We start from the raw sequence: 12,419 nt of genomic DNA, 5'->3' as shown, positions 1-12,419 counted from the left end.
GGGATAAGATAAGATCATCCTTTATTCGTCCCACAGCGGGGAAATTTGCAGATGGGATCCCTTAAGTAGGCCATGTCTTCAGAGACTCAGATATCAAAACCAAACAGGTAAAAAAAACAAGCTCTGGTCTTGCAAGCACTGTCAAATCTAGATTCAGTATTTCTAAAAGTTCATAAATCATGGTTAAATGGTTTCCGCAGTAAACTGATTACAACACTTCTGTGGTTGAAACCTTTACCACAGCATGAAAGGGAACACTGGTGTAAGGATTTATTACAGCTTTATGGCACAAAGCTTACAGCTTATTTAGTTTGTGATTTGGAGGTATATTTCATGTCGCCACATATTAACAAACACATTTCAGAATGGATTGGAGACAGTTTTCCCCACAAGCAATGGCTCAACATGAAGGCCCCGTGTATGGACTCAAGTATGACCACAGTTCAGTGACTCTGGAAATGTCCACCCTCCCCTATTTTGATGTGTGAGAGGAGCCCCTGTGCCTGCCTCCATGGCCTCCAGCTGACCTCCCTCCGCCTGCAGACAGAACACTTAACATTGCTACCCCACCTGTAGAGATGTCTGAAGAACAGGGCCCACTTCAAAGCCGTGCAGTGATTGGGCCATGATTACCATGGGCACTTGACTCATTTCATCTCCTCTGAGGGACTAAACTTTGGGGGGAATCAGGCATGGACACATGGAATTCTTTTCAAAGGAAACAGGAGATTTAAGCCCCCTTTGCAGGTGCATTTCATGGTCCGCAAGATGATTGATTCTGATCGTTCTTTTAGATTCCTGCCTAATGACACCAGTGGAGAACACACCACTGCTGCCTGGTCCTCTAAATGTAAACTTGAAGGATTATTCTATTAATGCAACCAGTGTTTTTACACAAAGATAGCTTAGGTTTTTGAAGTAGGTAGTGGGCAACCGGCGCAGATGTTTGCAAAGGAATGTCATTTTGTATCAGCCGAGAAGCACTTTGATAAAGCGGCACTGCCACAGTGACATGAAAGCCCAACTGGGTTCAACAACAACCGTCATCTCTGCTCTGCTTTTCTGTAGCTAAATGCCAGTGACAGGAACAGAATTCACTGTGGTAACTGATCAGGTGCCAAGCGCCCTCTCCCCAGTGCCCTGCTGCACTGAAGCCCTCTGTGGAGCTGGCATGGCCTGGCTTGGCCTGGCAGCTATGGGGCCCTGCTTTGTATCTCTGCCCCGTCTATTCAAGCTGTCTCCAAATCAGACACGACTACTGTCAGCTGCCCGTCTCGCATGCCCAAGTAAAGCATTCGGACAGGGTTAATGGGTGGCAGAACAAGTGGCAATGGGACGACAGCAAACATTGATGGATATCATCATCTTCCAAATGACCAGGAGGGAACCACGGCATGAGTTTATTTCACTCGTGTTATACCCAGCTCAAATATAATCTGATATTAATGATAGATTAAAGGTTTTATTATGTAGGTCTTTGTCAGGGGGACGTGAATATGGTTTTAAAAATATCATAGCAATGAATTAGTGGCATCACCATCTTCACAGGCAGGCGTAGTTGGTAGATATTGTGAACCAGGCCAGCAATAAAAGAAAGGTATATGGTCACCAGTGGTATCTGCAGCTATTCTATTCTCCGGCTTCCTATTTTTTAACATGAACACATAGCCAAGAGTGCTTTGATTTACTATGTGAGACATATTTATTCCATCACCATCCACATGTAAAGCCATCTGGCCCAAAATACACTGTGATGATTAATATTCCACGTCTGTGAAAAGAACCACAGCCTTCCATAGCCTCAATAAGCTAATGGGCTGTTTGTTTTAGGATAAGCCACCATCACAACATATATAACATATTCAATTGCTACTGTATATTCCTACATCACAAAGGTCTGTGACTAAGCATACAGATTGAAGAGCACATCCATGTTTACAGCATTTAACTCTCAGACTCTCCGGCTAACGTCTCATGCCAAACCCGTCGATGAGATTTGTGGCCTCGATGCATTTGCCTTCGACCTAAAATATATAAGGTATTCTCACGGAACCTGAAGTTGAATGCATCGAAGCACGTACTCGCATAAAGGCAGGTGCACCTGTCTGCAGTGGTCGCCTATTGTGTTCACTATCAAATGAGCCATGGATCGGCCCGTCGCGCCGTATGTGCAGGAGATAACAATAAAAAACAGGTCGGTCTCTTACCGTGCTGTTTTCAGTCATTACTCCCCATCCTCAGGGTTTAAGTCCAGACCTCTGACGAACCGTTAATTCCTATCAGGCTGTCTGACTCTCTCCCTCTCCCTCGCTCATCCCCATGTCATATTTCTCCGCTGCAGCAGAACAAAGCCACGCCTCCTCCGACAGCCGCTGCCGCGTGACGTCAGCCGGTGAAGACATTTGGCTCACGCCCTCGGATACACATAGAAATGGTCACTTATTGACCTACGAGGAATTTCTGGATAAATTAATGACACCTGTAACACCAACAAAGCATGCTTTTATTTTCAATGCTATACCAGAAAGTGTCCTTATACTTACACTAAACTCTGGTGCTGTTTACCTACCTGTTAACACTGAAAATAGTGTGGAAAATATTAATATTGGTGGAACTAAAATATTAAAATTGAAGTGTCCCAACATAAATATTAGGAGAACAATAAATTATATTACGGTCCCTTCTTCTTAATGTTTTGGTCCTCCTTATTTAATGATAGGCTACACAGTGTGAGAAAACATGGAAAAATTGTTATAAATAGTGTACAAATAACAAGCTTAAGAAAATGTCTTCCATGATATTACACTGAATTTTCAGAATAAATTACATTTTTTTGTGTTAGAAAAATTCAAGTTGATTATGAGTTATAAGTGTGGTTTCTGTGGACTGGAATACCAGAGAATTTGTCATTTATTTATTTTTTTTCCCCACTGTATACACTCCACACTGTTTTGGATTGATGTGGCAAACTTTGTGAAAAAGAAACTTAAAATAAATGTTAAAATTAAAAAAAAAAAAAAAAAAGTTTGATACAAAGCTATATTTTAGTCAAGATAAGATTGGAGATAACATTTCGTTTATCATACAACTCTAAATATTTTTTGGAGAATTCCATATTCATAAGGGAAAAAAGGTCAGAAACCAAACTGACTTCCCTACACTTTATTAATGACTTTCAAAAATATCGCACCCTTTATCTAATGTTAAGAACCAAGAAAGCTATCAAGATCTTTAAGTTATTATATAATTATGATGCATGTAAAAAAAAAAAAAAGAAAGAAAAACTGGCATTATAACATGTAATTTTGTATTTTTTATTCATTTTTTTCTATGTACCTATTTGTATTTTTTTTATTTCTGTAAATGAATGTATGTACAATAAAGTTTAAAAAAAGAAGCCCTCTGATACACTTCCGGGATGGAGCCGCGAGAGGCCGCTGTGCCTCAACAAAAACAAATCACTACAACTTCATTTTTTTACTACAGTCTGAGGCTTATATGAGGTCCAGAGGTTTATAACTTCATATTAATTAGTTATAAAGAAAAACAAATACTCGTGTCGCATGTATAGCTGAGTTTAAACTACAATGAAAGGTAAGACTGTTGAAACTGTAACATAATTTAAGCTAGTAGCAGTTAATACATATTATTCTTCCGACATGCAATATAGTCCCTATAACTAACGTCAGCTTATAAAACAAGCAAAACTCGCCTATTAGTTATTTTTTATCGTTATTTTGAGATTAAAGCGTTCCTTGTAGTCTAAAAACTACTATACTAACTTGCATACTATAAATATATTGTTAATTTCTGGCTAAATTGATTAGCTATAATGCCAACTGACGTTCCGTTAACGTTAGCTAACGTTAACTTCAGTCTCTCGCGTTACTTTGAGTGAACCCTGAAACCGCATGATTTAAGGTAGCCTACAAATACACCGGACACTCGACACCTATTTTATTTTTAATTTTAATTTAATACAGTTTAAATCTTTAATGTCATGTTGTTATATAAAGTCATCCTAGTTGTGGTCATAGACATTTTAGTAGCCCACCTAACAGCTAATTGTAGGTGCAGGTGTTTCAGGTATTTTGGTGTGTCAGGTGTTATCACAACCGGAACTTCCCTGATTTTAATCAGAAGGCTTAACAAAGGCACCTATGGCTTTGCAAACAGACTCCCAATTCCATTTAAATGTTTCTGGGACATTCTGTATGGTGTGATTGTTTATTAAGGCTGTTATTGTAAATAGTGTATCCACTGTGACACTGCAACTGTGCTGCTCTCTGTTTTCCCTCTCAGGATCATTTACCAAAGGCTAACCGCAGTCCACGCTCATTGTCCAGCGCTTCACTTGAGCGAACTGGTCCTGCAAGTTATTTCTGGGCTGGTGTCACAGAGCCCCATATCGATCTGCAAGCGTACCTGCCGCACGGACCTCTGCGTCTTTGGAGGCACTCCTGACTGTTGTTTTTTCCCTCACTTCAGTTAAAGTGCTCGAGAACAGCCATGAGATCCGTCACCGCGTTTCTGGTCTTTCTCTGCTGTGTCGGATTTATCGGATGTAAACCTTCATCGCCCTGTCCAAGCGGGCAGTTTATGCTGAAGAGCCAGTGTGTCCTCTGCCATCCCACCTGCTCTGAGTGCGACGGGCATGAGCTGTTTGAATGCACTACCTGTGGAATTGGTGAGTAAAATTTCCTGTAGCCTACACGTACTTTAAACGCAGCATAAAATACTGGATGGCTATTCTAAAGACCTCAAAAGATGAATTATATGTATTCAGTTTTTCTCATAATACGATGCACTTGATTAACCCCGAGAAGGGTTTAAAAAATAATGTTTTCTACAGTTCTGCAAAGACAACAAATAAATCACCAGCTGAACAAAGGCTACAGCCAACTAAATATCGCTGGCATCATATGACAAATTTTGCTTATCTACATTTCTTATATTTTCTGTTAGAGCTGTGCAGATATGATCAGTAAATTTACCATTTGCTCACATAATTCCTGCTCTTTTGTTTGTTTTCTGGCTTCACAGATGCCTGATTAAAAACAAAGCCATGTCACAGACTCATTAATGTAGCTGAAAGGGAGGTGGAGTTTTTTTTTTTCTTTTCTTCCCAAAGTGGCACTGTTTAATGGTTACCAAAGCAAACTTGTTTAAAGGCTTTTGAATTAGAGGAGGGGCATTCAGCTCTGGTTTACCATTTACCCTTGTTAAACAGTCAGAGACTGGCTGTAGAACTTGTGGATTTTTTTTCCTGTCACAGCAGCACTTTTGAAATAGGTAAGAAATAAAGGTGTGATCATTTTTCTCCTGAGCTTTCACAGGGTAATCTGATCATGTCAGAATGGGTCCTTTGTTAATCAGAGGGAAAGGAAAAAATATCCCCTTGGGCTAGAAGTATTACTGTTGCAGTTCACTGGGCTTAACCTGCAAAACCTGCAAGTCCATTTTTCTCTCTCCCTCACACACACACACCCTTTCCTTTATTACATGCATTTTGACATTACAACAATAACGTATTTCAATTTTTACAAACTGTATTTCAACATACATTGCTTTTGTGACACTGTAATATGTTTTGTTGCGTAGTATACAGCAGGCAGCATTTGATCCCAGTACGTATATCTGTGTGATGTTCTTTGTGCACCAACATCAAAAGCCGAAAGTCTCTACCCCTTTCCTCATGCTCTGTGGTCTGTTGTCTTATAGAAGTCACATTTCTCTGCATGCCAGGGTTTGAGTCTCTGGGAAGTGGAAGGGTTAGAAAGGCAGCAGCAGCTTGTGGCCCCTCTCCTCCCTGTCTCACACATCCTCTGTGCAGCACTGAGCAGATGAGACAATGCTGTAACTCAGCTGCTTCCAGAGACACCTCAGGTGCCACAGCCAGGCTAGTAGCAGGTGGCAGAGTATTAATCATTAGGGCCAACAGAAGACTCTGTCTCTGCCTACAGCTCTGATCTCTCCTCTACCTCTGATTGCCCTTGTTTACATTAGTTGGAGCATCATCAGTCATGAAGTGATCTTAGACTGTGATCTGCCACTTGCAGGCCTGGAGTTAACATCCTGGGCTGCAGCCATCAGTCCATGATGCTGTTGCTGTTCATAGCTTTGACATCCATTTATTCAGCCACCGTTTATTAAATTTGTATGTGCACTGAAATGTATGAATCCTCAGTTTCCCCATAATTGCTACTGATTCACATGACATCATTTCAATCATACAGTTTGAATTTCTGATGTGTGTGTTACTGCTATAATGTGTTGTAGGCACTGAACTTTCACACAGTTGGCAGAACGTCCTTTCATCTTTCCATAATCTCATGCAATTGTCGGGCCCATTTGGCTCCACCTCTGTATTTATTATGAGAAGCTCATTGATTTTCACTTTCACAAGAGTCTGGATTTTTGGAAAAGGCATCTCCTGGCAGGAGTTGTGTATGACTAATGGTATCTTCATCAGAGGAGAAAACAGAGTAGGCTTTATGTTAACAAGTCCCCTGTGTCCTCCTCCTCCTCAGATGAAGACGGACAGGAACGTTTCCTCCACCAAGGTCGCTGTCGGACGCACTGTCCCCGGGGACTCTATCCTGACAGGGGTCACTATGCCTGTGTGCCCTGCATAGCCAATTGTGAACTTTGCACAGATGGCAACATATGTGCCAAATGTCGGGAACACTACAAACTCCAGAATGGGGTCTGCCAAGCGGCCTCCTGTAACATAGGTAAATGTAAAGCAGTGTTTCTGAGTTGGCTGCAGCTTTGGAGATAGACATTCAGTCTCATCATGTGATTGCTGTGTGTCTGTGTTTCAGGACAGGTCCAGGATCCTGACACAGGAGAGTGTATTGACTGTGAGATGGGCTGCAAAACATGTTCCACAGGTAAGTCACTCATGCAGGCTGTATCCACACTGTTGCCTCCCCGATGGTAGGTGAATTGGCTGTGTATTTTAAACCCCTGGTTATAATGGTGCACAATGCAGTTTGCTTCTCCTTGTGAATTCTAATAAATCCCATTCTCTCATTTTGTCACAGAGGACCCTGAGATCTGCAACAGCTGTGTGGAAGGTTACTTTCTGTGAGTCTTTTTTTTTCTTGTTCTATAATTATCTTTTAATAAGTGAGCTACTCTGTCCTCCCATATTTTCTAGGAAAAAATCAAATGCATTCTCAGGCATTGTTTTAGATACCTAACAATTAACAATAAGGCTACCACTAATGAATATTTGTGATTATTTTTACTGTTATATTCTTGATTAATTAATAAATTGTTTGGTTAAAAACAAGCCCACTGCAAAGTCACTGAGCCCACTTTGACATCTTAATAAGTTGTTATGTCTGAACCTCATTCTAAAATCCAAATATATTCAGTTTTACGATCCTTGAGACTGACGAAACCAGCAAATATCTGAATTTTAGAAGCTGGAACCAGAAAAATATTGGGCATTTTTGCTTTAAAAATTACATACAATATTAATCTGTCATCACAATCGCTGTTTAAATTGATGCTTGTTGACAAATCATTTTAGCACTGTTTACTACAGCAAAATTAATCTTTATTGTCTTTTTTGACATAAAATTTTGACACAGTTTTGCATGGTGCTATGATTTATTCATTCATTCTGTTGGTGGTTTCAAATTATGGACATTAATGTGCAGCCAAGAAACAATTAACCTCAAAATGACCTTGGAATTGTTTTTATTTGCATTGCCCTACCCATGTTGCATAAAGAGTTGGGTAAATCAATATGCAGTATGTGGGTTTTATACCATACTTTTCCATATTTTGTTACTTTTTTCCACACCAGAAAAAAACTGCACGTCACCTGTAGATCTGTTTACACCAGATTATAGCTTGGACACACTGTGTAACAGGTTACAGAGGCAGAACAGACCTCCAATTGTGCACTTCTCCCCCGAGTTTAGGCCTCCTTGTATTGTGTGAGTCGGGTTACCTTCCATCTCGAGTCATACACTGTTACCTGAGCTTTGGTCTGAGCACAGAAGAGTGCTCTGCTTCACAGAGATACTTAACAGAGTGTGTTTTTATGTTATGTGTGTGGAGAGAAGACGAGAGAAAAAGAGAGCAAGTATAAGTGGAGAGCGTAGCCGGTATCAGGTGTGATTATATAGGGTGCACCATCTTGACTTCACTGACTGCTTGTGTGAATCACAGCGGAGGAGGGTTGAAGGAAAGTCCACTGCTTCACTGCACTCATATAAGATACTCTTCAGTGAATCTACTTGTGTAACTTTTATTTTAACACTAATGGTTTTAGAGGTTTAGAACAACAGGTTGTCTCAGTAATTTCTGTGGCTGCAGTGTTTATTACATCTACCTTTTTGAAGCAAACACCAATAAAAGAAACCCAATAGAGCATGGGGCGATCATGAACTGCAGGAAGAGCCTCGCCGTGATGCATTGTGACAGTTCCCAGCACTTAAAGAAAATCCGCTCCTGCGGTTTTGCTGGTAGTAATGAAAAATGTTTAAGTCAGACAGCTTTGGCATAACTGTGAATCTGTGGAGCCAATGTGGTTCTCGCACAAAACACTGCCTACTGAAAAGAGTCACAGCATGATGAATGCTTGGTATTTATTGACATTTATCTTCCGCTCTATGGAAGGAAGTGCAGCTAAACCACAAAAATTCACTCTCTATATGGTTGCCATATTTACTAAAGCTTTTTTAACTTCAGGAACTACTTACAGCATATTTTCACCTTTTCCTAAATAATCCAAGGAGTAAAAGCCCTAAACAAAAGTTGCTTTGGAAATGCTGATGTGTCTCTTCTGGAATGGATAGTCTAATATTTGCACAGAGGGATTCTTAAACATCCCGCAGATTCTTAAGCAGTGTACTGTTTCCAGGCCAGAGACAGGGCCTGGTCTGCACCAGCTGCTATTGTGAGTGAGTTGATGGATGCAGTGTGGCGCCTCCAGCTGTTCCTCCTCAAACAACCACCACATCTTAGCACCAAATCCACGGCAACGCAGCAGGAAGTGCAGCTTAGCCTGTCAGTGGTCAGATCCTCTCATGTGTGCTGTGAGGTGTCAGGAGAGGCAGCAGAAGATGTTGTACTACACAAGTTAGTGGCTTATTGCTGTTTAGCTTGTTTCATTTCGAGTGTTAAGTATGTAAAGGAGGAGTCACTCTCGCTTTAATGTTATGTGTGTGACATCTTTGCAACTCAATATCTCGGCTCCTTTTTTTTTTTTTTTAGGACAGCCGTCTCATGTTTAATAGCTCAGTTAAGCCCCGGAGGAATGATAGGACAGGTTAATGACAGAAATCTCCCCATGCCTCTGGGCTACAAATAAAACACCAATTAACTCTCTGCCTTAAGAAGAGAATAGAAGCATGATAAGCTTGAAGAGAAGCAGCCTACATTGTGTTCTGGTCGCTGTTCGCCATCCTTACTTATGTTTGACTCAGTGCACCTTTTGGCCGAGGACTGCATTGAAGTCAGCAATACAGCTGCAGGTGTGCTGTGGACTGACACAGTGCATGATTGCCTCTTGCATGTCGTGTGTTTTGTCTCTGGTTTCAGTTCAGCTAGCCTCAGACTCATCCATGTGGGCAAAGCCTGCCTGCAGCAGCATCATTCTCCATTCACTCGAAAGCTTTGAAAGTGCTGTTAAATCACAATAGTTTTCATCAGGTCTTTGATATTTCAACAGCTTTGTTCTGTATGTTTGCTTTGGAAAAAAAGAGCCTCCTTTTGTTTAATAACTGTAGCAGGCAGTTTTAGTCAGCTATTTACTGATCAATTTCACACACACAGAGCAAGCCTTGTTTTAGACAAATCATTTGTTGATTGTTGTTAAGTGTTTTTGGTGGTATTTTGATTTTAGTTTTGAATTAACCTGTTCCTTTACAGTTTCAGACACCAGTGTCGCAGGCACTGCCCCCAGAGCACCTATGAGGACTGGGGCAGGGGTGTGTGTCTGCCCTGTCCAACACCATGCACAGACTGCAGGAGTAACTCACGCTGCCTGGCCTGCAAACCTGGTTACTTCCTCAATGGTACTGGTCGCAAATACCTATAATTTCTGTGTATATTTTGTTTACTACTGGCATACTGATTCAGGTGACCCTTTTGTCCTACACAGCAGTAGCAGAGTTTATGTTTCATATACTCTTAAATCACTGCGTATGTGAGAATGATCAGTCATTCTGGTTAAAGACAAATGACGGCACTCTTGAGCCTTCATTTGGATTGCAAATCATGTCCGCGTCAGCAAATCTGTAACATGAGATATGCAAATGTATGGTTTATGCAAACAAGGAATTAGGGTTGTGTTGTTATGATGTGTTCTCTATGGGTATCTAAGTCAGTGCTGTTAGATTGTAAGTAAAGCCTGTAGCTATTTAAGAAAGGATTAAGCACACAAGTTAACACAACCACACTATCAAAGTGATTTTAATATGTGCAGGTGTATATATGTCACGGGCATGTGATGGCGCATTGTGTCAGACAGCATCCATCACAGACGATCAGCTTACTCTCTCCTCTTCAGCTGTAAGGTCTGGTTTAAAAAAAGAAAAAAACTAGGTCATTGTTTGTGCCTGGGCAGTTGGATGGAATTTAGAGAGTGATATCCTGGAGCCAGTCAGAAGGGGATTTAAAAAGTTGTGGACTAAATGAAGAGACAAGCAGATCTTTTGAGATCACATTAGAGCCACTTTGTTAGTTTTGTGTTATGTTTTAAGGGGACAATTTCCTACAAAATCGAAACCACATATTTTTCCTCCTACCTGTAGTGTAATTTATCAGTCTAGATTGTTTTGGTGTGAGTGTTTAAAATATCAGCTGTAGAGATGTCTGCCTTCTCTCCAATATAAAGGAAGTAGATGGCACTCGATTTGTGGTGCTCAAAACGCCAAAAAATACATTCTGAACAGCAATGTCTCTTTCCAGAAATCATGATGCGATTACTCAAGATAATCCACAGACCTTGTTGTGAGCAGTTTCATGTAAGAACTATTTTCTTTCTGCCAAAATACACCTGTTAACTGTATCACTGCACAGAAGGAAGTGTGCATCTACTCATGGATAAGAGGCTCATGCTCATAACAGTGCGAGATGTACACATTAATGGTGTCGTCCTTTGCTGAGCTGTGTTAGCTGGCTTCCTAGTGCTAGGTGAGCTAACAGTAGATGCACATGTCATTCTGCATGGTGATATGGTTGGTCTGTGTAGTTTAGAAGATAGAAAATTGTTGGAGCCACAATAACATTCTTTGTATTTGTTTTGATTCATGTTTAACCAATGGTGACTATATGTAGATGCAGTTTTGTTGCTTGTACACAGGGTGGCACACCACAAAAGGAAAACAGGTAATACAGGCAAGGTGCAGGCGATTAGCAGCAGGTGTATGACGGGGAAAGCAAACAGTTTTTTGACCGTGTTAAGTGTGGCAGCATGAAGAGTTGACACTTACCTATGATGGACTCCGAAACTGTTACGTGGAAACTTTCCTGAGATGAATTATGGACTTACAGTATTTTACCTGTGTGAAGGTGAGCACTTGTTAAAGTAAATGAGTCACCGCACTCAAAGAAATCTGACGAATTGGACACTGTGTTTTTGTTGTTGCCCAAAACACGTGTCGAAACAAGTTCTTCCTGTTCGCACTTCAGAGGCATTAAATGTAATGTTTTTTATTGAAAGACTCTACTGTACTCAGCCCTGTGTCTTTCTGGAAAGACACAGGGCTGATGTTTTGCTGAGAGCAAAAGAAAACAGAGAGCAATCTTGTTTCATTATACTCTAGAGAGGGCAGACATCTCTACAGCTAATATCTCCCACACTTTTAGCACCTCACACCAGAACAATCTAGATTGATAAATAGCACTACAGGCAAGAGGAAAATATGTAGTTTTGATTTGAGGGGGAACTGCGCCTTTAGTAAAAACAGACTCTACTTCTTCTGAGCATTGCGTTATGCAAAATAGATTTTTTTTTTAGTATTCCCTTCGTGAAATTATTTATGTTTCAATAACAAATAGTTATCAGCCGTTTTTGTATAAGATAGCCAAGCTGTCAGTGACACTCACCTCAGTGAATACAGGTTAAAATAATGAAAAGGTAAATTATTTATTATCTGCTATATTGTCTCTACTTAGTTTCTCAAGACCTCTGTTTACTGATACAGATGAAGTGCTGCACTAGAAAATAATGTCTCTGCCCTGCCAGGAGGTGATTGTATCAAACAGTGCCCACCACAAACCTTCAGTGACTCCAGTGGGTGGCTCTGCCAGTCTTGCCACAGCTCCTGCCAGACATGCCACGGACCACGGTCGACCGACTGTGACCTGTGTCTTGGTGGGAACCCTCCTCTACATGGACAGTGTCCTCTAGTTAACTGCCCATTAGGACAGTACTTTGACGGTAAGACGTAACA

The 12,419-nt window shown here is 40.8% G+C and overlaps 2 protein-coding genes across 6 annotated transcripts in view; one reads left to right on the top strand and one right to left on the bottom strand.

Moving 5' to 3' along the window:
* otud7a (OTU deubiquitinase 7A) overlaps positions 1-2,345 on the bottom strand; it is a 52,435-nt gene extending 50,090 nt beyond the window's left edge. The window contains exon 1 of the mRNA XM_049574158.1: positions 2,208-2,345. The gene's annotated coding sequence lies outside the window, so the exon portion shown is untranslated. The remainder of the gene's footprint in view (positions 1-2,207) is intronic.
* The window catches only part of LOC125887388 (proprotein convertase subtilisin/kexin type 5), a 31,186-nt gene that overhangs the window by 10,410 nt on the left and 8,357 nt on the right, over positions 1-12,419 (top strand). Inside the window, exons 1-7 of one of the 5 annotated variants that reach the window (XM_049574156.1) lie at positions 3,418-3,594; positions 4,489-4,687; positions 6,531-6,734; positions 6,825-6,893; positions 7,047-7,089; positions 9,892-10,037; positions 12,212-12,406. In XM_049574156.1, coding sequence (XP_049430113.1) covers positions 4,510-4,687; positions 6,531-6,734; positions 6,825-6,893; positions 7,047-7,089; positions 9,892-10,037; positions 12,212-12,406 — 835 coding nt within the window. In that variant the 5' untranslated portion in view covers positions 3,418-3,594; positions 4,489-4,509. Of the gene's footprint in view, positions 1-3,417; positions 3,595-3,900; positions 3,922-4,302; positions 4,688-6,530; positions 6,735-6,824; positions 6,894-7,046; positions 7,090-9,891; positions 10,038-12,211; positions 12,407-12,419 lie in introns of those variants that run through there. The other 4 variants (XM_049574155.1, XM_049574157.1, XM_049574153.1 and 1 more) reach the window with 4 other exon arrangements.

The sequence above is a fragment of the Epinephelus fuscoguttatus genome, linkage group LG4 (assembly GCF_011397635.1).
Source record: "Epinephelus fuscoguttatus linkage group LG4, E.fuscoguttatus.final_Chr_v1".
NCBI classification, from domain to species: domain Eukaryota; kingdom Metazoa; phylum Chordata; class Actinopteri; order Perciformes; family Serranidae; genus Epinephelus; species Epinephelus fuscoguttatus.
Note: the sequence above shows the minus strand (reverse complement) of the source record. Positions and strands in the feature narration are given on the sequence as shown.